This window comes from Caretta caretta, chromosome 2 (assembly GCF_965140235.1).
Source record: "Caretta caretta isolate rCarCar2 chromosome 2, rCarCar1.hap1, whole genome shotgun sequence".
NCBI classification, from domain to species: domain Eukaryota; kingdom Metazoa; phylum Chordata; order Testudines; family Cheloniidae; genus Caretta; species Caretta caretta.
The window spans coordinates 265969589-265991388 of NC_134207.1; the positions used below are offsets into that span (position 1 = coordinate 265969589).

General features: G+C 57.4%; 1 protein-coding gene across 1 annotated transcript in view; it reads left to right on the forward strand.

The window, feature by feature from the left end:
• LOC125631130 (tumor necrosis factor receptor superfamily member 16-like) overlaps window positions 1–20015 on the forward strand; it is a 45514-nt gene extending 25499 nt beyond the window's left edge. The window contains exons 4-6 of the mRNA XM_048837356.2: window positions 10391–10607; window positions 14215–14360; window positions 17510–20015. Of these exons, the coding sequence (XP_048693313.2) occupies window positions 10391–10607; window positions 14215–14360; window positions 17510–17814 (668 nt within the window). The 3' untranslated portion in view covers window positions 17815–20015. The remainder of the gene's footprint in view (window positions 1–10390; window positions 10608–14214; window positions 14361–17509) is intronic.
• The last annotated feature ends 1785 nt before the right edge of the window (window positions 20016–21800 follow it).

Sequence of the window (21800 nt, forward strand, 5' to 3'; positions counted from 1 at the left end):
TCGCTGCCCCAAAGACCTGACAGTCTAAGCTGTGTGTGTCCGTCCCCCGTCCCCCCCCCCGCAGCCGCAGGGGAACAATGTATTGTTATTACAGCTGTGTAAGCTGGCTCAGCAGCCCAGGAAGGATGGATGTCAGGCCAGAGTCGGTTTCAGGGCACAATTTATTGGGTGAACAGAGAACTTAACTAAATACCAAACTAAAGTATTTCCTCTGCCCAACCCGAACTGCAGGTCCCAGCGGTTCATCCCTCTCCTCTCTCTCGGCCCCTCTGGGTCCAGGCACTCCGGCAGTAAACTTCCTACCGTTCTCCAGCTCAGAGGTCTGGCTGGCCTCTATAGGGACCGACTATCACCTGACCCACCCCCACCCTGCTGCTTTGGCTGGGAGGCAACTGATCAGTCACAGGTGGAGCTGGGCCAGCCACTTTGTGACCAGCTGGCTGACACCTTAGGAGTGAATTCGATTGTTGTTGTTGTTGAAAAATGGCATTAAAAATCAGAAAGTTTGGTTGGAATTTTTTTAAATGGATGTGGGGGTAGGGATGGGATCGGATGAAATTGGAAGATTAAAAATTTATCTTTTTTCGTTTGGGTGGGTGGGTCATGGGTGAGTTGGTTTTTGGCCCTTGTTGGTTTATCATTTTCCCCTTTCCCTCCCACCTTTTAAAAAATAACTGAAAGAAAGAAAGAAAGAAAGAAAGAAAGAAAGAAAGAAAGAAAGAAAGAAACCCATGTCCTATGTTGGAATCTGTAGAAGGAAAATGACCTTGATGCTTTTAGCATGTTTCCCTCCTCGCCCGCCCACCCCTTTTGTGATCCACTCTGGTTAGGATGGGACCTGTCCTTTGCCCATTGCTGGGGGTGGAATCTAGCTGTCATGTCGTTAGCCTGAGACTGGCTTGGTGCCTTGTATTGGGATAGCTCAACTTGCAGGGATAATAGGGAGACAATGTCCCATCAGGGGCTCATTCCCCCTATCCTTCCCAGAAGGCCTTGGCATTGGAAGATAGCCATGTGTGCAGATCGGACCAGACCCTGGCCCAGTTTAAATTGATGGGAGCTTGGCAGTGGGAGCTTGGCTTGGGAGCTGGGTAGGATTTGACCCAGATTGTCTTAGGTGTCCTCTTGAGACCTGTTTTCCTTTTTCCTTCCCCTCTGTCTTGTTCTCAGTTTTGCTTGTGCATTTACCGCTGAAGAAAGGCGCCGGGTTGGTAGCTCTGGGGACTGGAGTCCTCTCCCCAGAGAACAGAAAGCAGCCGGGCTGGCTGCCATCACACCAACCCTGGCCTGAGCAAACCACGGGTAGGGTTGAAAAGGGGCCTGCAGCCTCTCTAGCTCATTTGGCCCTTGGCACCTATGTCAAAGGGTCTGATTAACGCTGGTGTCCGTAGCTTTGCTAGGCTGGTGTCTGCTGGAGACCTGACAAATTGCCCAAACTGCAGGGCAGTGCCAAGCTGGGCTGAGTTTGAACTGGTGACAGAGAGCCCCGGGCAGGAATTTGGAGAGCACCGAGCTAAGTGGGGCAGGGACAAAACTCATTTCCCGCATCATCATTCCCTGGAGCTGCCCCGCCCTACTTCTTCCGCCATTCACTAGAACTATACTGGCCATGGGGGAAATATTCCTGGAGCAACAAACATATCTGGGGCCTCAGTTTTTGGATGGCCAACCCGAGTCCCCTAAAAAGGCCCCGATTCTCAGCCAGCGGGTGCTCAGCACTCTCTGAAAATCAGGATCCCCTAAGGGGTCTCAGGCTGAGCACCCAAATCACTAGTCACTTCTGAAAATCTTGGCCTGTCTGGCTGTCTATCCAGCCCCATACACACTGGCTGGCTGTCTTTCCAGCCCCATACACACTGTCTGTCTGTCTATCCAGCCCCATACACACTGTCTGTCTATCTAGCCCCCCCCACACACACTTGATCATCTGTCTGAAGAATGAAGGGCATGTTCCCGGGAAGAGGATCAGGGCCAGAATCAGAGGCCAGAGTGGATTGAATCCAGTGAAACACTCCCACCCTCTCTCTTTCCATCTTCCTCTCCCTCCGGTTTTGTTTTAGAGAAACAGTTGCTTTTTTGTCCATGAGGACAGAGCCTCCTTAGGTTGCCCTTAATCTCCCCTTTGTCCCGGTCGCTGTGTCTTTAATCCCTCTTGGCTGTTGCGGGGTGAGTATGTGGGCTTGTTAATGAAACTCTCTGAAGCAGAGTGTATTAAAGGGCTGGGTGGCAGCACCATGCCGAGGGGGCAGCGCCAATCCCTTAAGACTTCATTGTCTCCCCGGTATTTGCCTCCAGCTTCCGTGTGATCTCGTCCTCGCCGCTTTTGAAAGTATCCGGCAAAGGGGCGTTGCCATTCCAAGCGCGGGAGGGGGCAGCTCTGGTGGAACGAGGCAGCATCCTTGGGCCCTGTTCACTTCTTCAGGGGCAGGGCGGGCGTTCGTGGGGAGAGGCTTGTCCCATAATAGAACAGCGGGGGAGCCATCTCCAGTCAATGATATTATGAGAGCAGGATTGAAATGGATGCTGGGCCAAGGTCCAGGGCTTGCTATATCTTGAGAATCGGCAGGGCAACAAACCAGTGTTTTCTGCTGTTACAGCCCTGGGAACTGCCGCTGACTTGGGGCCTGATCCAAAGATTTTTGGATGAGGCCCTTGGTGCATCTGGGAATTGACCTACCCACTCTGTGCCTCAGTTTCCCTATCTAGGAAATGGGGATGAAAGGAAAGTGCTTTGAGCTCTTCGGCTCACAGGGGCTATGTATGTGCAAAGTATTGTGGGCCGCCAGCTGCTAAAATTGTGTAGGGTGAAAGGCCAGCTGGGAATCAGAATGGCATGGCTTTTCATGTCTCACAATCCTCCAGGGCTAGCAGCGCATTGGCGGCCCCAGAACACCTATTTCCAGGTGTTGGCTAGTGATCGGGAAGAAGAAACTTCTGTCAGAGCAGCGGGGGCTCAGGGAAAGGTGGCTGCTTTGCACACTGCTCGAAATGACCAAGGTCCTTTGTGCGAGTGAAACCCAGCCCCTGTGCATTGCAGAATTGGGGTCCAAGAGGAGAGGGCACCAGGCTGGTCGGGGTCTGGCTCTCCTCCTCCAGCGCCACCCACACTCTGAGAGTTACCACCTGCTGATCTCTGTCCGAGTGACCCACCAGGACCTGCAGGGAGCAATGTAGAAACGGCCTTTCCAACTCACCAAACGGCCACAGCAACTGGACGGCAAGCGACGGCACCCGGAGGCAGCAGAATCATTGTGTTGGCCCTGAGGAGGCGTCAGTTCAAATCCTGCCTTTGCCATTTACCTGCTGGGTGACCTTCAGCAAGGCTCTCTGCTTCATCTTAGACTCCCACCTTCTGTCTGTCTTGTGGACTTAGGCCGCAGGGCCTGGATCCTCCAATGCATTTAGACACCTCACTTCCATTGATTTCAATGGCGCTTAATGACCTTGGCGGAGGTGGGCCTGTGGAAAAGAGGCTGTCCCTTTGGCACAGCTGCAAGGTGCCCAGCCTCAGAGGCAGCCTTTAGGCCCTGCTATAATATAAATCGTCCACATTCTGCTGACACTCCCTGAGCTGCTGTGTTATTGGGAAGGGGACGGCACTGGCTCTGCCTGCCATTGCTAGGCACCGAGGGCCGGGGTCCCGTGACTGACAGCTTCTTCACACAGGGTTAACCCGCCAGATTTCTTCTGTCTCCTCCTTCCCCAGGGCTCTTCCACCGTCTCGGGGAGTCAACGCCATAGTCAGTCGCTGGCAGAGAGCGACTGACGTGCTGGAGATGTGCAGAGCTGGGGGGGACTGGGCCCCGGGGCCCATCAATAAATGCCTGATCCATTGCAGTCAGGGGCAGGGGCCCTGGAACACTTTTAATAGTGGGGGGGCAGAAAGCCAGCCCGCTTCCCCCTTCCTCACTTCCCCCCAGAGCGGAGTCCAGGAGCAGGGCTGTGTCTCCAGGAGGGGCGGGGGGACACGGACAGGGGTAAGGGGCCCGAGGCTGGGACCACATCTGGGGGTAGGCACAGGGCCCACAGCTGGGACCCTGGAGGGGGTGGGGGACAGCAATGGAGCCCCAGGCGCAGGCCGGCTGCAGAGCCCAGCTTAAAACCTGGGGGTGCTGCAGCACCTCCCGCACCCCTAGTTCCCGCACCTGTGATCAGGGGGCATCTTTCTACTGACTTCAGTGGCTCAGGCCCTAGGGGCAGATGACAGGTGTCTCAGAAGGGGGTGGAGGAGGGGTGTTTAAGGGAGGGACGAGTGGGCTGAATTACAAGTGATGGGATGAAATTAAGAAAGAGAGAAATCAAGGGGAGAGGGAAAAGTCCCAGCAGAGAGAACTGCACCGGAGCTGGACCGTGTCATTTTCAGCGTGAGGAGAAATACCCAGGCTGGCTCCGATCGAGCTAGTGCGCTGAAAATATGAAGTCTAGCCACAGTGGCGTGAGCAGCGGGAAGCCCTGAGCCCAGCCCCGGCCCAGAGCCTCGTACATAGTCAGGAGGCTAATCCTCCCACCGCCCATGCTGCTGCGGCTGCCTCTCTGGTTTTAGCCTGCTCACTCGACTAGAGTAGCGCAGGTACATCTAGCCGAGCGGGAAACGGCACCTTCTAGGCCTAGTGTAGACGTACTCCGAGCTGTGGAGCAGTCCCCGTCCTTTACACTAGCCTGGATTAAACACCTGGGAAACGGCTCTTGGGCTCAGATATTGTTAGTGGCTTAAGAAAGCTTTTTCATCTCCAGTTTCTCTTGAATTTCAGAACATGGGCAAACTGGGAGGAGCCGAGCCCCCGGGAGAGGAAGGGTCACAACCCCTGACCTCTGAAATGACCATGCTTGTCCCTTTCTAGTTAGTAGATAATTAAAGTCCTCTCCCTCCCCCCAAACACCACACCACACGGGGCAGAGAAGACCAAACTCATATGCGCCTGTCGGATTGAATGAGAGGGGCTGGCAGGAGAGAGGGGAGGATGAGGCAGGTTTGCAGGATGGCCTGCAGGCTTATAGAGCCATCGCTGGAACAAACGCCGCTTGGAGAAATGGGAGCTGTCCAGGGTGTGGCAGGGTGAAAGGATATTAAAAACATTGGGCTTGGGCCTTTTTTCACTCGTATGATGGAGGAAGACAGCCTGAAAGGTTATTCTAGGTGGAGGGAGGTTGCTTTGTGTTCTGACATTGATTTATCTGGAGAAATATCTGAACCGTCAATTCTCCTCTTCCTTGGTTTTTGCTGGAGGTCTTCTGGAAGGTCTCGGAGATGTTTATTGTGAGCTCTTTGCTTTAATTAATAGGGCCGGATGGTTGACTCTTTAACAGATGTGTCCTTTCTCCCAAGAGTTCATTAGGCATTAGAGTGAAATAGGTGGTCATGAAAACCAGACTTTTGAACATACCAATGAAAAATCCCTTCCCTCTCCCAGTGGCTCAAATTTCAGTGCTGTGTGATGTCTTAACTTCACTCACTAGCTCTCTTGATGTCTGCCAGGGCAGACCAGTCCCCAGCTTGGAATGTTAAAAAAAAACCAAAAAGGTCCAGGGAAAAAAACCCTCCTGTTCTGATACAAACACCTAAAGAAGCCCAGCAGGGCACCTGGCTTCTGGGCGGGATTTGGCCACACAGAGCAGACTCTGGCAATTTCCCCTGTACAATCAAGTACGGAAACCCCTCCTGGCAAGGGTATGACATGTTACAAAAGGCACATTGCTGGGAGATGAGACAGATGTGGAGTGCTAATGGCGTGCAGTTTTGCTTCAAGTCCAGCCAAGGTCAGCGAGGACTGGAAGACAGTCATTGCTCCAGGTGTAATAAGTTGGGTGGTGCTCAGGTCTTGATCATCACAAAATGTATCTGCCCTGTCATCGGTTTCAGCACCGGGGCCTAGGAGTGGATGATCAGCGGGCCAGGAAAACTGTTCTCTTTCTCCCAGTCAGGCTGGCGGTGGGACACTTGGCTCCGTGAGTGAGCAGGTGATCTGAGTCAGCCAGGTGCCATTTGCCCCTGCTCCGTTTACATGGAAACCAGCCACATCTGTCAGTTGGGCTCTCAGCCTAACGCAGCGAATTCAGACGGGGCGTAAGCGGGTGCACTGAAGTCCAGGGAGGCGGTGCAGACAAGCAAAGGAGGAAATGTCTCCCGCTGTTGTGGGAGGAGAATGCACTGTGCCTAGCTTGGGTGGTAATTATCTATGGCCCACACAGATCTGCTGACCAGCCTCTGGGAGCATAGAAACACCTTTTATTGGACCAGCCATAATGGGGCTCAATAGGGGCAGAGCCTTAATGCCCTTCTGGTTAGTAAGCCACCCCCAGGAATGCTTTGAGAATTCAAGGTCGGGTGGAGGGAGGATTGGCCTGTGGAACTCATGGCCACAGGAGGTCACCAAGGGCAAGAGCTTAGTAGGATTCCGAAAGGGACTGGAGACATTTTTATGGAGGAGAGGAACCTCCAGAGTTATAGTAGTAGGGATTTAAAACACCCAAGGGTTTTGGAAGGGATAAACCCTAATACTTCAGGGCTTAAGCCAACTGCTGTGTAACAGAAGCTAAGAGGCACCTTTCCCCTGGGGCAAGTCGTCCCAGAACTGCCCACTGCAGAGATTCATGCACCTGCCTCTGAAGCAGCTGGCAGTGAGCGGATACTGCTGTGATCCTGTATAGCAGTGCCTAGATTCCCCGAACTCCATCGGGATTAGCAGGAGTCGTTAGCCCCTTCCTAGCAGGAGGGGTTGTCCAAGGTGTTCAGAGATGGGCACTCGTGATGCAAACGTACAACGGAGCCTTTCTTAGCAGCCGTGCCCAGCAAGCTGGGCTGTATGCATCTCACTGCTAGCGACTTGCACCCGTCCCTAACCTCCTAACTTTCCCACTGGTTCTCCTGGCTCCTTAAACGGGAAACACCTTCTCTGATTCGCAGAGAGAATCCGTATTCTGCCAGCGCTTCCCACCTGCTCAAATTCATCCACCCGTCTCACTCAGGGAAATGAATTTGGGCCCCTGCTGGGGCTGGGCCCACAAGGTCTGTGAGTCTCCCGGGCTGGGTAGGCCAGTGGAGAGCACAGCTGCGTAAGGGAGAGTGTGTGTGTGTTTGGGTGGGGGGGTTATACTGCACAGTGGGTGAGTGTTAGCTAGACAGCCCTCGTCTGCCTGGGTCTGTGGGGGTTTCAGATAGAACCAGGTGGCTTCCCCCTTCTCTGCTCATACCATATTCCTAGTGTTACCATTAAGGGAATGTAGCAGCTGCCTCTGGTCTTTGCATGCAACATGCATCCAGCCCTTCTGTTGGTTTACGCGTGACTGCATGAGTTCTGGCTGCCTGATACACACTCCAGGTGCATTCACACCAACACACGCACTGACCCACATGCACACACAACCGCCATAGGCGAGCGCGAGTCTGTGTAGCGTGGGTGTCACACACCACCAGGGCAGCTTAGCATTAGAACTGGTCAGAAAATGGCTTTTCTGTCTTGCAAAAAAAATTGAGCTTTGACATTGGGATGAAAAGCCACCGCTTTAAACACTTCTGTGAAACGAAATTCTGCTGAAAAAGTCGTCCTGGCTGCAATCGAAACGTTTTGTTTCGATGAGTTTGAAAGATTTCATTTGGATTTTGACCTTTTTTAATCGTTAACATTTTTTCAATTTCGAAATGAAAAATCAACACTTTTTCTTCCAAAAATGTCATCTTGATATTTTCTCAGAACAGGTTTCTTTCCCATTTTTAAATGAAATTGCATTGAAAGTGATAGTTTTGCACACACACACAAATCAGTTTAATTGAAAAGGCATCTTCCAATGAAATATTGCAAAAAAGATATCCAGCCAGTCGTTCTGAGCATCCACTTCCTACTCTGCACCGATGACACAAGCCGTGGAAAATGAGGCACTTCCTCTTATGATCTCATTAACACACACAGGCTCTGATCAGGGCCCTACTGCGCCAGGCGCTGTACATACATAACCAGAAATGTCCCTGCCACCCAGAGCTTTCACACGCCAACACGCCGTTCTCATGTATCCCCCATACGCGCACACACATGCTCACACTTACATGCCACTTTCATCTCTGCTTGAGCTGCCGCAGCTGGGGACTGTTGAGGTCGGAGAGTGAACCAAACCAACAATTCCAGAGCCTAGTCCCTCTTCAAACTCCCCCACGCGCTTGTACCTCGCCGCCCCCTGCTTTATAGACACATAGACTTTAAGCTTAGAAGGGACCATCTAGTCTGACCTCCTGCACATCGCAGGCCACAGAACCTCGCCCACCCACTCCTGTTTGGAGGAGCGCTTCCCCCAAGCAGCAAGAGGTCCAGGTCCAGGGCACGGAGAAAAGCTGGTGACTTCACATCCTCCATTGCAGCTTAAACCTCCCTAGCGTTCCAGGGGACCTGGGCAAGACGGCTCTGCAGAGGGCTCCGCTGAATCACCCACGAAACCGGACGCAGAGAGAATCTGATTGCAGTTCTCTGGAGCCTGCCTTGCACCAGCTGAGCTCAGACCCCGCAGCCAGGGAAGGGGCCTGGTGGAAGAGGCTAGCTCACCGCCAGCTCGCGAGTTCAGCCAGCCTCCCGCTGGCCATGCTCCCTGCACATCGGGGGCAGCCAGCTCCATTTGGGGGTGAAGCAGGAGGGGAGCTGCAGCTGCAGAACGAGTTCACGCACCCCACTTTGCAGCTTCAAAGGCAGGAGGGACTCTGCAAGCTGTTCCCTCTCCAGCTGCTCCTCCATAGACAAGGCCTCTCCCCGCATCCCCCCTGGCCCGTAACTTGTCATCACTTTCCAGCAGACAGACCAGATGCTCCTCTCAGGCGCTGGAGCAATCCCCAGCCGCAGCCTGTTGTGGAGACTTTGATGTAGCCAGGCAAAAGGGCAGGAGGTGGGGGAAGGGGGAGGGGGTCGAGCTGGGCCAGACGGGGAGGATGGAGAAGGGGAGCTGCAGGGCTGGTTTTCAAGCCCCAGGGCTGAGGGCCTGGCTGAGCGAATGCAGCCCCGCTTGGGTCTCTTTCGTTATCTGCTGCCTGGGCCTTCGGCTTCTGCCGTGTCCGGAGAATGAGATCAGGATACCGGCTTGCTGGAGCCTTCACACGTTCAGCAGGGCGCAGATGGACGGCTGCCCCTCCGGCAAGGGTCAGACCTTCGGGCTGCTCTAGACCTCACCGACTCCGTGCTGGGCCAGCTACCCGGGTTGTTTCTGCCTTCCACGGCACCCGGTGGGGGGACCTCCTAGCAAGAAGTTAGGCAGGTCTTGTGGCTCAGGCACTGGGTGAAGGACACGGGAGAGCTGTATTCACTTGCTAGCGCTGCCCATCAATCCCTGTGTGGCCTTGGGCAAATCACTTAATCGCTCCCTGCCTCGGGTTCCCACCTGCGCAATGGGGAGAATGACTCTGCCTTGTCTGTTTCGATTGCCCGCTCATCCTCCCGTTGGCAGTGTCGGGGGAGCCAGGTCGAACCCAGGACCTTAGCGAGACAAGGTGGGAGAGGTAGTGCGGGACTGTGTGCTGCTCTACCCAGGGCCAGCTGCATTTCACTGGCGGGCGAAGTGATTCCTGTACTGGAGAGGGCCCACTTGTCCTTACATCCCAGTGTTACAGGAGCATAACTCCACTGACTGAGTTAGCAGTTGCTCCTGATTTACACCAGTCTAAGTGAGAAGAGAGTCGGACCCTTTGTCTGAACAGCACTTCAGCATCCCTTGGCTTGAAAATCACTTTAGACACGTCACTTTTCTTCCCCGTAGTAACCCACCACTTCCGTACAGCTCATGGAAATGGCCTGGACAGTCCACCACAAGAATGATCTTTAGCCATCCGCTTACCATGTGATGTGCTAGGTCTTTGCAAACATTTATTAACCCACAAAACCCACTTGGGAGGCAGATATTATCCCAGGGCTCCTGTAGTCCTCCTTAACCTCTGCCCCTCTCCCCCCAGCAAAAAGTTTTGACGAAAAACTTTTTTGTCAAAAATTCCTGTTGAAAATTTTTGAGTTTTTGTCAAACCCCCTCCCCCCTGCAATGCATTGGTTTCTGACAACTCCCAAAATTAAACCATTTTCAGTTTAAACCTCTCAAAAGTTGGCTTTTGGTTGCTGAAAATTGAAAAAAATCCATTTTGAGGCAGACTCAAAGAGCTTTAATGAAAATGAAACTTTTACCTGAAAAAAGCATTTCTGTTGTGCTAAAAAAAAGCCTTTTTCTGCTCAAAAAAAAAAAAGCGTTGATGGAAAATGTTCCACCAGAGGGGAGACAGCGGGGAAGAGCCATGGCTGCTGATTTGGGAGAGGGCCCAGTGTCTCACACGAGGCCCCGCAAATGGAGGTGCCTGGGGAGCAGGGGGTAAGCATGGGTCTCTCGCTGTCTCTTTTAAGCATCTCATGTTGTCGGCTGTGTTCGCTTGCAGACAGAGAGCTGCAGATCCTGAAGCGCACGGAGGGGGACCCCCGCAAGGCTCACCCCAAGAAGCCCCCGCTGTCTGAGTCAGAGGGCAGCGCCTCCCCCAACAACTCCTCCGAGTTCCTCCCGCCGGTGCCGGACAACAGCAAGAACATCATCCCCGTTTACTGCTCTATCCTGGCCGCGGTGGTGGTGGGGCTCCTGGCCTATGTGGCTTTCAAATGGTACGTGTGGCTGGGGAGGGGGTGCCGGGAGAATCACCGCAGGGGGGTCACCGGTGCCGCTCAGCATAAGCCGGCTCCCATGCGGGGCACCAGCCAGCAAAGCAAGTGCTCTCCACAGCCACGCTGACTAGGCTGCCCTCCTGGGCTAGCTGACCCCCCCTTCTGGCCTGGCTGTTCCCCCTCCTGGGGGGACCCCCTCATGTCTTACCCCGTTGGTGCCTAGCAAAGCCCTTTGGGTCCTGCCGGACATGGGCCCAAACCAGGACCCCAGCTCCAAACCCTGAGCTCTGGGGATGTTCCCGTCGGTCCCTAATGCTGTAATGGGCTAGAATCAGAACACCACACCCCCTGAAACTCTGGGGAAGTTCAGCTTTGGATCCAAAGTCCAGGGCTTAGGCCCGTTTCTGTGAGGGTTGGGATCTTTCCCACTTTGCCCATTCCTCATGGTATGGACATTCATCTCCTCCTGCGCTTTGCATCCAGTTGCTCTCCTCAATACGCCTTCCACTCACCCGCAGGAGTCAGAGAAGTATCATTATCCCCATGTCACAGATGGGGAAACCGAGGCACAGAGAGTTGAAGTGACTAGTCCCAGGTCACACAGCAAGTCAGTGGCACAGCCAAAAAGAGAACTCAGGAGGCCTGACTCCCAGACCTGTGAGCTAACCACTTGACCATGCATCCTCTTCACACCTGAGCTCCCCGGGCTCTGATAAAACATACTGTATGAAAGCAATAGGAGGGACATCCAGCCAAGGGGCAGCACTTGTCTTATGGCAGGAAGGAGGAGCAAGATTATTGTCTAGGGGCTCAGCACAGGACTGGGAGCTGGAAACTCCTGGGTTTCTAACCCAGGCTCTAACACTGACTGCCTCTGTGACCTTGGGTGTGTCCCTTAGCCCTCCTCTGCTTTGCTTTCCTGGCTGGGATCTGGAGGTACCTCCTACCGTGCAGGGGGCAGGCAGGGCAGAGTGAAGAACTGGGGGGTGTTTGTAAAGCGCTTTGAAGACGGAAGGCACAAAGTATTAGGAGGGTTTGGCTGGATTCAGTGGGCCAAGTGGATCCTGAGTGCATCTGCATTGAGGCCGCTGGGCCAAGTCCATTGCGGGTGTAGCGCAGCCAGGGATGACTCGGTCGCAGCCTGTTCCGGAGGGAGGGATTTGCCCTCCGGTCACCATGTCCTGCCCGCCGTGCACAAATGTTCAGCCGGGGAACTGGACGGGCAGAGCGTTGTTATTCCCTTCGGGGCAGGGCTGGCCCACAGAAGGGGCCGTGTCCCCTGCTGCATCGGGCATGCTGCTGGGGCCCAGCGGCTGAATAGGATTAAACCTCGTTTGGGGCGCCAGATTAGATCCGTCTCTCCCTCTGTATCTGGCCTCGGCTGGGGAGACCGGAGGAGTGGGCGGTAGATTAATGGGAACCCTGCTGAAAGGATTTCAAACCGCTGGCTGTTCTATTGGAAAGTGCAAAGCCAACCCCTGGCCGGCTCTCTTTGTGCCTGTGTTTGGGGATTTATTTCGTTCCGTGGTGTTTGAGCCGCCCTGCTCCCCTTCCCGCTTGTTTACATTCTTTCTATTCCACTCACATTGAGAGACTCCAGAGCCAAGTGGGTCCCTCCTCCTCCCATATAGATCATAGACCCCATCCTGCCTCCTGCCATATAGTTCACAGACCCCGTCCCTCCTCCTGCCATATAGATCATAGACCCCGTCCCTGCTCCTGCCATGTAGATCATAGACCCCCCCATCCCTCCTCCTGCCATATAGATCATAGGCCCCCCATCCCTCCTCCTGCCATATAGATCATAGACCCCCCTGTCCCTCCTCCTGCCATGTAGATTATAGACCCTGTCCTGCCTCCTGCCATATAGATCATAGATCCCCTGTCGCTCCTCCTGCCATATAGATCACAGACCCCGTCCCACCTCCTGCCATATAGATCATAGTCCCCCCCATCCTGCCTCCTGCCATATAGATCATAGACCCCCCCGCCCCCTTCGCTCACCCTGGCTTCCTTTCCCCAAGCCTCCCTCTGCGTGGTGAATCAGAGAGCATTCACTCGACAGACCCCTTCCCCCCAGGATGTGAGGAGCACCCTGAGTACAGACCCACAGCTCCTTCTGCAAGCGCTGGGGCCGGTGGCGATTTACACCACTTGTATTTGCCGGCATTCGGGACGTAGCAGATCTGAGTCCGATTCCCGGCTCTGCTCCAGAGTCTGGGTGACCTTGGGCAAGTCACTTGAGCACCGAGGGCCACGTTCTGATGCCGGACTCAGCCGGAGCAGTATATATGTAGGCCCCCCCGGCAGGCCTGGGCCAGGACTCCATTGTGCGAGGTGCTGTACAAACAGAGACCCAACACACAGTCCCTGCCCCAAACAGCGTTCTACGAGGCCTCTTCTACCTAGATATATTCCCCCGTTGCTGCCCACTGCCATGCACCCCCTGTTCTCCTCTCTGGTTAGCAGGTGCCTGGTCACTGGGGGCCAGTCCTGGGAGCTGCTGAATGTCTCACCTCCTGCTAGCACCAACAGGGAGGGCGGGGTGGGGCAGCACCTCCCAGGATTGGGCCCTGGCTGCCTACGGCTGTCTGTAGCACAGCAGTGTCCGGTTCCAGCCGAGCGTAGGGCCCTGGTTCGATTCTGAGGTCTATGGGGTGGGGAGCGTCTTTTGGTCCTGCATGTACAGCACCTGGCGCAGTGGGGCCCAGAGCCCGTCCGCCAGCCCTAGGCGCTACCGGGGGGGAGGCGGTACGAACATAGTAAGAGACAGCCCCGCCCAAAGGGCCTAAACACACACAAGCTGAGGGAGGGGAAACAGGCACAGAGTGAGTGGAGTGACTCGTCTGAGGTCGCACAGCAGAGCCAGGGGCAGAACCCAGGCATCCTGAGTCCCAGGACCGCACCCTCTGCTGCCTCCTCGTGCCCTATGAGACCTTTCACCAGTGCTCTCCCTGTTGCACTAGACGTATGCTCCCGTGCACAGACCGGCGCTAAAGGACTAGCACTAGCCACGGGCATTTGCCCCAGCTCTCTGGCTGGGGACAGGAGGGTGGGGGGTGCAAGGTGCATCAAGCTGTTTCCAAACCGGGCTCCTCCATGCATGGGCTGGGAGGACGGGGAGGAGAGCGGGACTGGAGAAAGGGATGGAGTGAGAGAGGCAGAGAGAAGCCGGAGAGGGAGGGTGAAAGAAGTGGAGGCTGGCTAGGGGCAGAGAGACATAGATGGCAGGAGGACCCCCGTCCTCCGCTCCAGCAGCCAGCCCCGGCTGAGCCATCTGTGCCAGGGGTCTGCAGGGGACCGGGCGGGGGGAATTATCCTGCAGTTTGGGAGCCTGCAGAGAAAGAGCGCAGCTGAGCCCGAAAGCCCTTCCCTGCCGAGGCTGCGTGCGCAGGACTGGGCCGGCTAAAACCCCACGGTCGGGGGCAAGCCAGGTGTTGCAACGGGGTCAGTCAAGTGTGGGCGCTCCGCTGAGAGGAGGCTAAACTCTGGGGGTGCGAAGGGGGCATATTAACTCCCCATGTGTGCACACAAGGATTCCACCCCCCACCCCCCCACGGCTAGCACGTTACTGAGCCCAGCCGCTCTCCCCCTTCCCCCGCTGCAGCTGGAACACCTGCAAGCAGAAGAAGCAGCTGGCCAAAGCCAGGGCTGGGGAGCTGGGGGCCTCCCCCGAGGGCGAGAAGCTGCACAGCGACAGCGGCGTCTTCCTCGACACGCACAGCCTGCAGGAGCACCACCCACTCAACAAGGGTAAGACCGTCTCAGCCGCGCCTCAGCAGGGCCACACACCCCAGGGAGGGAGCCTCTTCCACGCACGGGCGTTCTTGGTAGCGTCCACTCCCTTGGGGCGAGGGGCCTTGGCGGTTTCGGGGTTCCCCCAAGGCGTGTGAGCATTGGCGGTTTCTTTGTCCCCCAGGGATATGGTTACTGGTGGTTTCTATGTTCCCCCGGGGATGTGGGCACTGGTGGTTTCTGTGTCCCCCAGGGAGTATGATGGACCCGTTTCCAGGTTCCCCCCCTCCCACCCAGGAAGTCTGGGCCTCAGCAATTTCTGGGTCCGCCACAGTTGAAAATGTCCCCTGGGGACCAAACAGATGCAGCATTTGGTTTACAGTCCACCCATGAGGAATCCCAAAGGAAGCTGGGACCACGCCATTGCAGATGGAGTGGCTGCCGTGGCAAAGTGGGCTGCCGGATAGACGCCCTTATGGGCCCCGAGGGTCCCCTCCCAAAGGCGCCGACTCTGTGGGTGCTCCGAGGCTGGAGCACCCACAGGGAAAATTTGGTGGGTGCTCTGCACCCACCGGCAGCTCCCAACCCTGTTCCCCCCACCCCAGCTCATCTCTGCCTCCGCTCCACTCTGCCTCCTCTGCTGAGCGCACCACTGGGTCCTGCTTCTCCCCCCTCCCTCCCAGCACTTGCGCCGTGAAACAGCTGTTTCGCGTGGAAAGCCTGGGAGGGAGTGGGGAGGAGGAGGAACGCAGCGCGCTTGGGGGAGGAGGCGGGGCCGGGGCGGGGATTTGGGGAGGGATCCAATAGGGGCAGGGAGGGGCAGGGAGGGGTGGAGTTGGGGCGGGGTGGGGCACAAGCACCCACCAGCGCGGACAAAAGTTGGCACCTGTGTCCCCTCCCACTGTATAGCCTTAGTCTGGGGCCACCATCTCTCTGGTTGGGGAGGACAAAGTAGGGACTGGCTGGTGCCGCTGCATAAATCAGCCAGAGAGGGCACTGTGGGATGAATACAGGGACCCAGACCAGGAATGGAACCAGGCCGGGCGCTTATTTGGGTAGATAATGGGTTCGAGTGGCTCTTTTTGGAGCCCCCCGGGGCTAAAGATTGCAGCCTCTCTGGCTTTCTCACCCTGGGGGCCTGCTCCAGCCAACCTGCCACAGCAAGAGGTGCTCAGAGCTCTGAAATGTGGCAGGATTGGGTCCTAGCTCCTTAAAGGGAAGCCACAGCTATTACGGTTAGTTGTGTTACGCGCCAGTGTGGGCAGAAGAACAAATGGCTAGAAACTGGCCATCAACAGTGAGCAGCTCACCTGAGAAATGTTTCCTGCTTTCCCCCAAATTGTGGGATCCCGCCCCATCCTAAATGATCTCTGAAGGAGGCCTAGGCTGGGCGATATCAAGCCTGGACCAATGACAGGTTTAAGGGCTGTCATCCTGCATCTCTCGAGAGCTAGAAATGGAAGCTTTCCCCCACTGGAAAGGGTCAGTGTCCACTTTCCCATCAGAACGCCCAGGGCTTGCGGCTAAAGTCTCTAAGCAATTAAACCTTAAATGCCTGCCTCTGTGTGTTGGTTCATTTTAATACATGTTTCCCGCTGCCCTCCACACAGTTGGACCCAGTGGCCTAAGGTTGCCAACCCTCCTGGATTGGCCAGGAGTCTACCAGAATCGGCCTCCATGTCTCCTGGTGGCTATTGAAGGCAATCTGGGAGATTTTAATAGGTCGTTAAAAGTCCGGTCAGTGGTGCTGCGGGGCTAAGGCAGGCTCCGTACCTGCCCTGGTGCCGCGTGGCTCCCAGAAGCGGATGGCATGTCCGGCTCCTAGGTGCAGGGGCAGTCAGGGGATATCCACGCACTGCCCCTGCCCCAAGCGCTGACTCCACAGCTCCCATTGGCAGGGAATGTGACCAGTGGGAGCGGTGGAGGCGGTGACTGCAGGCAGGGGCAGCGCACAGAGACACCTGGCTGCCCCTGAGCCTAGGAGCCGAACATGCCGGTCACTAGGAGCCACGCGAGGTAAGCGCTGGCTAGCCAGAGCCCACAGACCTCCCCCTCTCCCACACCCCAACCCCTTGCGCCAGCCCTGAGCCCGGTCCCACACCCAAACTCCCTCTTGGAGCCCACACTCCGAACCTCCCCCCTGCACTCCTGCTCCAGCCCTGAGCCCCGTCCCACACCCTGAACCCCCTCCTCCACCCCAATCCCCAGCCCTGAGCCCCCTCCTGCACTCCAGCCCCCTTGGCCCCAGCCTGGAGCCCCCTCCTGCACTCCAAACCCCTCATCCCCGGCTCCACCCCAGAGCCTGCACCCCCAGCTGGAGCCCTCGCCTCCTCCCGCACCCCAACTTCCTGCCCCAGCCCAGTGAAAGTGAGCGCTGGAGGGAGCGGGGGATGGAGTGAGCAGGGGTGGTTTCTCAGGGAAGGGGCGGGGCAGGGGGCGGGGCAAAGGTGTTTGGGTTTGTGTGATTAGAAAGTTGGCAACCCTACAGTGGCCATGTGTGCTTTTGAAAACCCAGCCCCTTGTTTTGGTCCCTAAATGGAACCCGATCCCGTTGGAGCAAAGGGATGCAAAACCCCACCCGTAAAACAGTCCAGGTTTCAACGTTGAGCACTTTCCATTCGTTACCAGGCGTAATACAAAGCTGGGGGGATTGTTAAACAGCCCCCGGAAATGCTGGCCAGCAGCTTGGGCCAGGGAGTGGAGAACACTGTACCCCCCGCCCCCCGAAACTCCAGGGTGATTATTGGCGACGCGCACTTGACCTATGCCACCAATGCACTGCGAACGGCCATTCTGTGACCAGCCCCGGGAAGCACTCCGGGAAAGGCGGCTTTAATGCCGAACGTGGGACAGGCTCTCTTTGGTGATTCAGCCACAAGACGTGGCCCCCCTTTGGCATCCAGGGTGACGACTCAAAGCGGGAGGGGCATGCACCGAATCCCCAGGACCGCTTCCTCCGGCACCGGGAGGTCTCGTAGCCGAGCACTGCTCAGCTTAGAGCATCAGACACAACCCCGGGGCATCGTGTGCTGGGACCTGCCGGGGCGGTGCCTGGAACAGGAGGGCGGTGGCTTCTCTTCAGGTAGCGCTTGTGTAAGGATGCAGGGCTAACGCCGGCTCCCTCGCGCGTCCCGGCCCTGACTCTCTCTCTGCCTGTCCCTTCGCAGCGCACAAGGCTGAGCCCCGGCTGTACAGCGCCCTGCCACCCCCCAAGCAGGAGGAGGTGGAGCAGCTGCTGGAGAGCTCCAGCCACGGCAAAGACTGGCGCTGCCTGGCCAGCCAGCTGGGCTACGAGGACGAGGCCATCGACACCTTCGGCCGGGGCGAAGCCCCCGCCCACACCCTTCTCTCCGACTGGTCCGCCAAGGAGGGGGCCACGCTGGAGGCCCTGTGCGCAGCCCTGGCCGGCATCGAGCGGCCGGACGTGGTGGAGAACTTGACCGGCCCCACTGAGGCCAGCTCAGTGGTGTAATGGCAGGGGCAAGCCAGCAGGGGGATGCGCCCCCCACGCGAGAACCGGACTCGCCAGGAATTTTAAATGGCAACAAAAAAGAAAAGGGGGGAGGGGAACAAATTTTGTTAATTATAAGGGAACTTTGAAAAAAAAAAAAAGCAACGAAACAAACAAAAAAAGCCATGGAGCAGCGGCCTTTGGAGGGACCAGGTGGCGCACCATGATGGGACTGGCACGTGAGCCCAGCGTCCCCTACCGGCGGCGACCGGACCTGCGGGTACCACAGGCTGTGGCAGCAGGGGAGCTATGCCTTAATATTAGGGCAGCCTCTTTAGCACCAATGGACGGGACCTGGGATTCTGGGGCCAAAGGCTCTGGGTCCTCTCCCCGCTTGACCATGGGCTTGGGAGAGAGCTAGCCCCTGAGGCGAGCGGGTGGGTGATGCCTCACAGCCTGGCAGGGAGAGAGGCTGGCGTTGCTGGAGAGGGAGGGGAGTTTGTGGGGATGGGTTCTCTGCCCCTTTGACTCTGTCCCGTCTGGCCTGGTGCAGCTCCCGCCTTGTCATGTGGTTTCCTTCCGTCACGTGGCCATCGTAACCCCTGGGGATTAACCATGGGCTTTCCCCTTCCCTGTGCGCCATCTGGAAGAGCCCTCAGCCATACGGGGAGCCTGTGGACCCTGACCTGCCAGGGCCAAGCCATTCACCCTCCCCATGCCTAGGGGTTGCTCGCAAAGGACGGTTCCCAGAATCCTTTAGGGTGCTGCCCTTGGGGTGGGGCCTCATGGACATTGCCTGTAGCCCTTTTAGGGGTTCAGCCCTTTGCCCTTGGGCCCAGTGGCATATGGGGACTTCCAAGTGACCCAGCAACCTCCCTTCAGCCAGAAACCAGAGAGGGAACGGGGGAGGGAGAACCAGCCGGCTGCTCCTTTGACCCTGCGGCCCCCCGACAGCACTGCCGGTGATCCCCCTGCCATGGGATTCAGGACCCCGATGCTGGGAAGTGCTGGCTGAGCCTGGCACTAGGCACAGGCCATTATAGTTAGGCCTTTGCCCCAAGGTGCAAAGATCATGCCGTGTCCCCTGCCCCACAGAATGCCTGTTGGGGTGGCCATGCCAGCCTGCCCCTGGCGGGTCACCACCTGCCTGCCTGTGTCCCGAACTGTGCTCTGTGACGGCCCTCTGCTGAGCTGCTTGGCACGCTGCCCCGGGTCCCGGCTGCCCCCAGCACCAACCGCTGGAGCCTCAGCCCGGCCAGCTGGAGCGGCCGCAAGCGGCACGTGTGCTTGCCGAGCTGGGCCGTTTCGGCGCAGCAGACGGAAGGAGCTGATGGCCCCCCTGCCCATGGGGCAGCTGGGGGCAGAGCTCCCATCGCTGATGGAGGCCTGTCGTCAGCCCTGGCTCCACAAATGGTTCCCCTACAATAAGACCTTCTCCCTGCCCCTGCACTGGAGGAATGAAACCAACCCCCCACCCCAGGTCTGCAACGCTTGGCAAAGTGTTTCCGCGTGAGCCCAGCGGTGCTGAACCGCCGCGGGAGAGCAGGCTGCAGAGCGGCACCTCGCCGGTGAATGGAACCAGCCTGCCAGAGCAACCATGGCCCCAAAAGCTCGCCAAGTCCCCCACCGGCTGGACCTCCTTAGCCTTAATTTCCTGGGCTCAGCTCGTGGCCAGAGGCTGGCTGAGTCGGTGCGAGCCTGGCTCCTGCTAGTGACTGTAATAGGCTGCTGGGGCCAGACTGCTGTACCCCAAGAAGTAGCTGCCCCTCTGTTGGGTGCAGCAGGTCCTCAGGTCAATCCCTCGTGAGAGCCCTGCTACGATCCCTGCTGGGCGTGCAATGGGCTCTTCTGGGTCAAGGTAACGGCAGACCTTGCCCTGTGTTATTGCTCTGCTGCGTACTTTGGAGAATTGGGGCAGGGAGGGTGTGGTCTCGTGGGGCGCCCGCCCCACAGGTGATCAGCTGCAGCAGGGCTGGTCTAATGGGACCTTCGGGAAGGGCTAAGTAGCACGGGAACGCACATCAGCTTTAGCCTGTAAGCTAAGGGCGCCTCCTCCTTTTCTTCTTCTTCGTTTTAGGACAGTTTTTGCTGTACTTGACTTCTCTGCCTGCTCTAGTGTTGTATTGTTCGGCCTCTCGTTGTGTATGACTCTGCCGTGTCGGAGGACATGGGTGTAATGCTCACGTGTTACAAACCAATTGCATTAAACGCGCGTCGGTGGAGCTGTGGCCTTTGGGAGGTGGGCTCCTGGGCAGGGGAGTGGGTGAGTAGGCGCAGCCAGCATGCCAAGCCAATGAAACACGAGGCATGACGTCAAGAGCAAGGAGCCCAGTCACCAGCCAGGATCAGACCAGTGGCCCAGCTAGGCCAGCACCAGATGCTTCAGGAAAAGGTGTCTGAAGCCCTGGAGGAGGCAGTTATGGAATAACCTGTCCCCAAGGAACTTTCCCTCCTGACCCTGCATAGATGCAGTTGGTTTAAGACCTGAAGCTTGAGCATGAAAGCGTCACCCCCCTCCCCCTGGGTGAGTCCAACCAGTGACAGGCTCCTCCCATGGGAACGCTTTTGCGCTATGGGATGGCACGTGGCCTGGAGGTGTGGCTGAGCCGGTGACCCACATGGCCCTTGCTGAGGAGGTGTTGCGTGTACACACAAACCCAGCATTTAGCTTTTGTAAAGGCTGCCTCCCCCCCCCCCAACTTTCTAGGTGGCAGCTGGCAGGGGGACAAGATGCTCGGGTTTGCTGGCATGGTCCTGGTGCTGCAGGAGCAGACTGGTGCCCTGGCCTGGTTGCACTGGGCTCTAATGGTAACTGCTGCCCATGTGCCAGCACCCCACTGCCCACAGCGCCTCCCCCAGGCAGCCAGATGACGCTGCTTCCCTGGTCCCTGCAGCCTTTCTATCCTAGTTGTGCAGCGGGGAGCCGACCGGGGGCCACTTGTGAGCCTGAATGGGAGCAGCAAGCCCTGGCTGCCCGCGCCCCATCGGCAGCTCCCCCAATACACAGCCCTGCCACATGCCAGCCTCCCTCCTGATGCTGGGAACACGGCCAGGATGCCGTGGACTCGGGCCCCAAAGGCAGCAGCTGGTGGGCCAGGCTCAGCCCCGCCACACCCTGCTGGGGGCCTTGCACACTGGCTCGCCCATCAGCCCCCAGCACACTGACCACCCCCACCACCCGGGAGCTAGGCTTTAGATTTGCCTGTGACGTCCCCTTGACCTTGGGCACACAATAAACAACCACTAGGTGGGGCCGCGGCAGGGCCTCCCCTGGGTGCAGGGCAGGTGCCAGGGGCCTCCCCCGGGTGTGGTTGGGGCCAGGGGCCCCTCCCCCAGCTGCAGGTTGCCATCCTTGCTAGGGGTGTCCCTGGGTGCAGGCAGGCAGCTGAGCTGAGGGTGCTCCCAGGCCCGCTGTCCCCTGGCACAGGTACCATGCTGATGGAAGCAGACAGGGCCGCTGCCCAGGTCCCCATCCCTATTTGCCCTTCCTCCTGCCTGGCGAGGCTGCCAGCGTTCCCGGGTCCAGCTGCTGCTGCGGGCTGGGCTGACAGAGCAGGACTGGAAGCCCCCGTTGCTGGCGGGGTACCCTTGGGGGATGGGGTTCCGCCCTCATGGTCACGGGACCAAGGACTGCGCTGGCCTAATCAGCTCACCGCGGCTCCAGCTTCCACAGGGTAAGAGCTCAGCAGTGGCCCCCGGAGCCCCCTTACCTGAGTCACTGACCAGGAGGGTGCCGCAAGGGGCATGTTGCTTATTACAGATGAGCCGTAAAACCAAGGCCCTGCTTGGGCTGAGTGAGGATGTCCTGGCATGTGCCCTAGGATCATCCCCAGCCACCTTCCACTGTTGGTCACTAGCTTCTGCCTCAAATTGCCCCAGGAGCCTAGTGATGTCCAATAGCACCTGTTCCTAGAGAATAACAGCCTGCTACTACAGCTGGCTGATGGAGTCAGTCCGTCAGCTCACCTGGTGAGGTGAAGGGCCTGGATCCAAACCCTGGTGCTGAC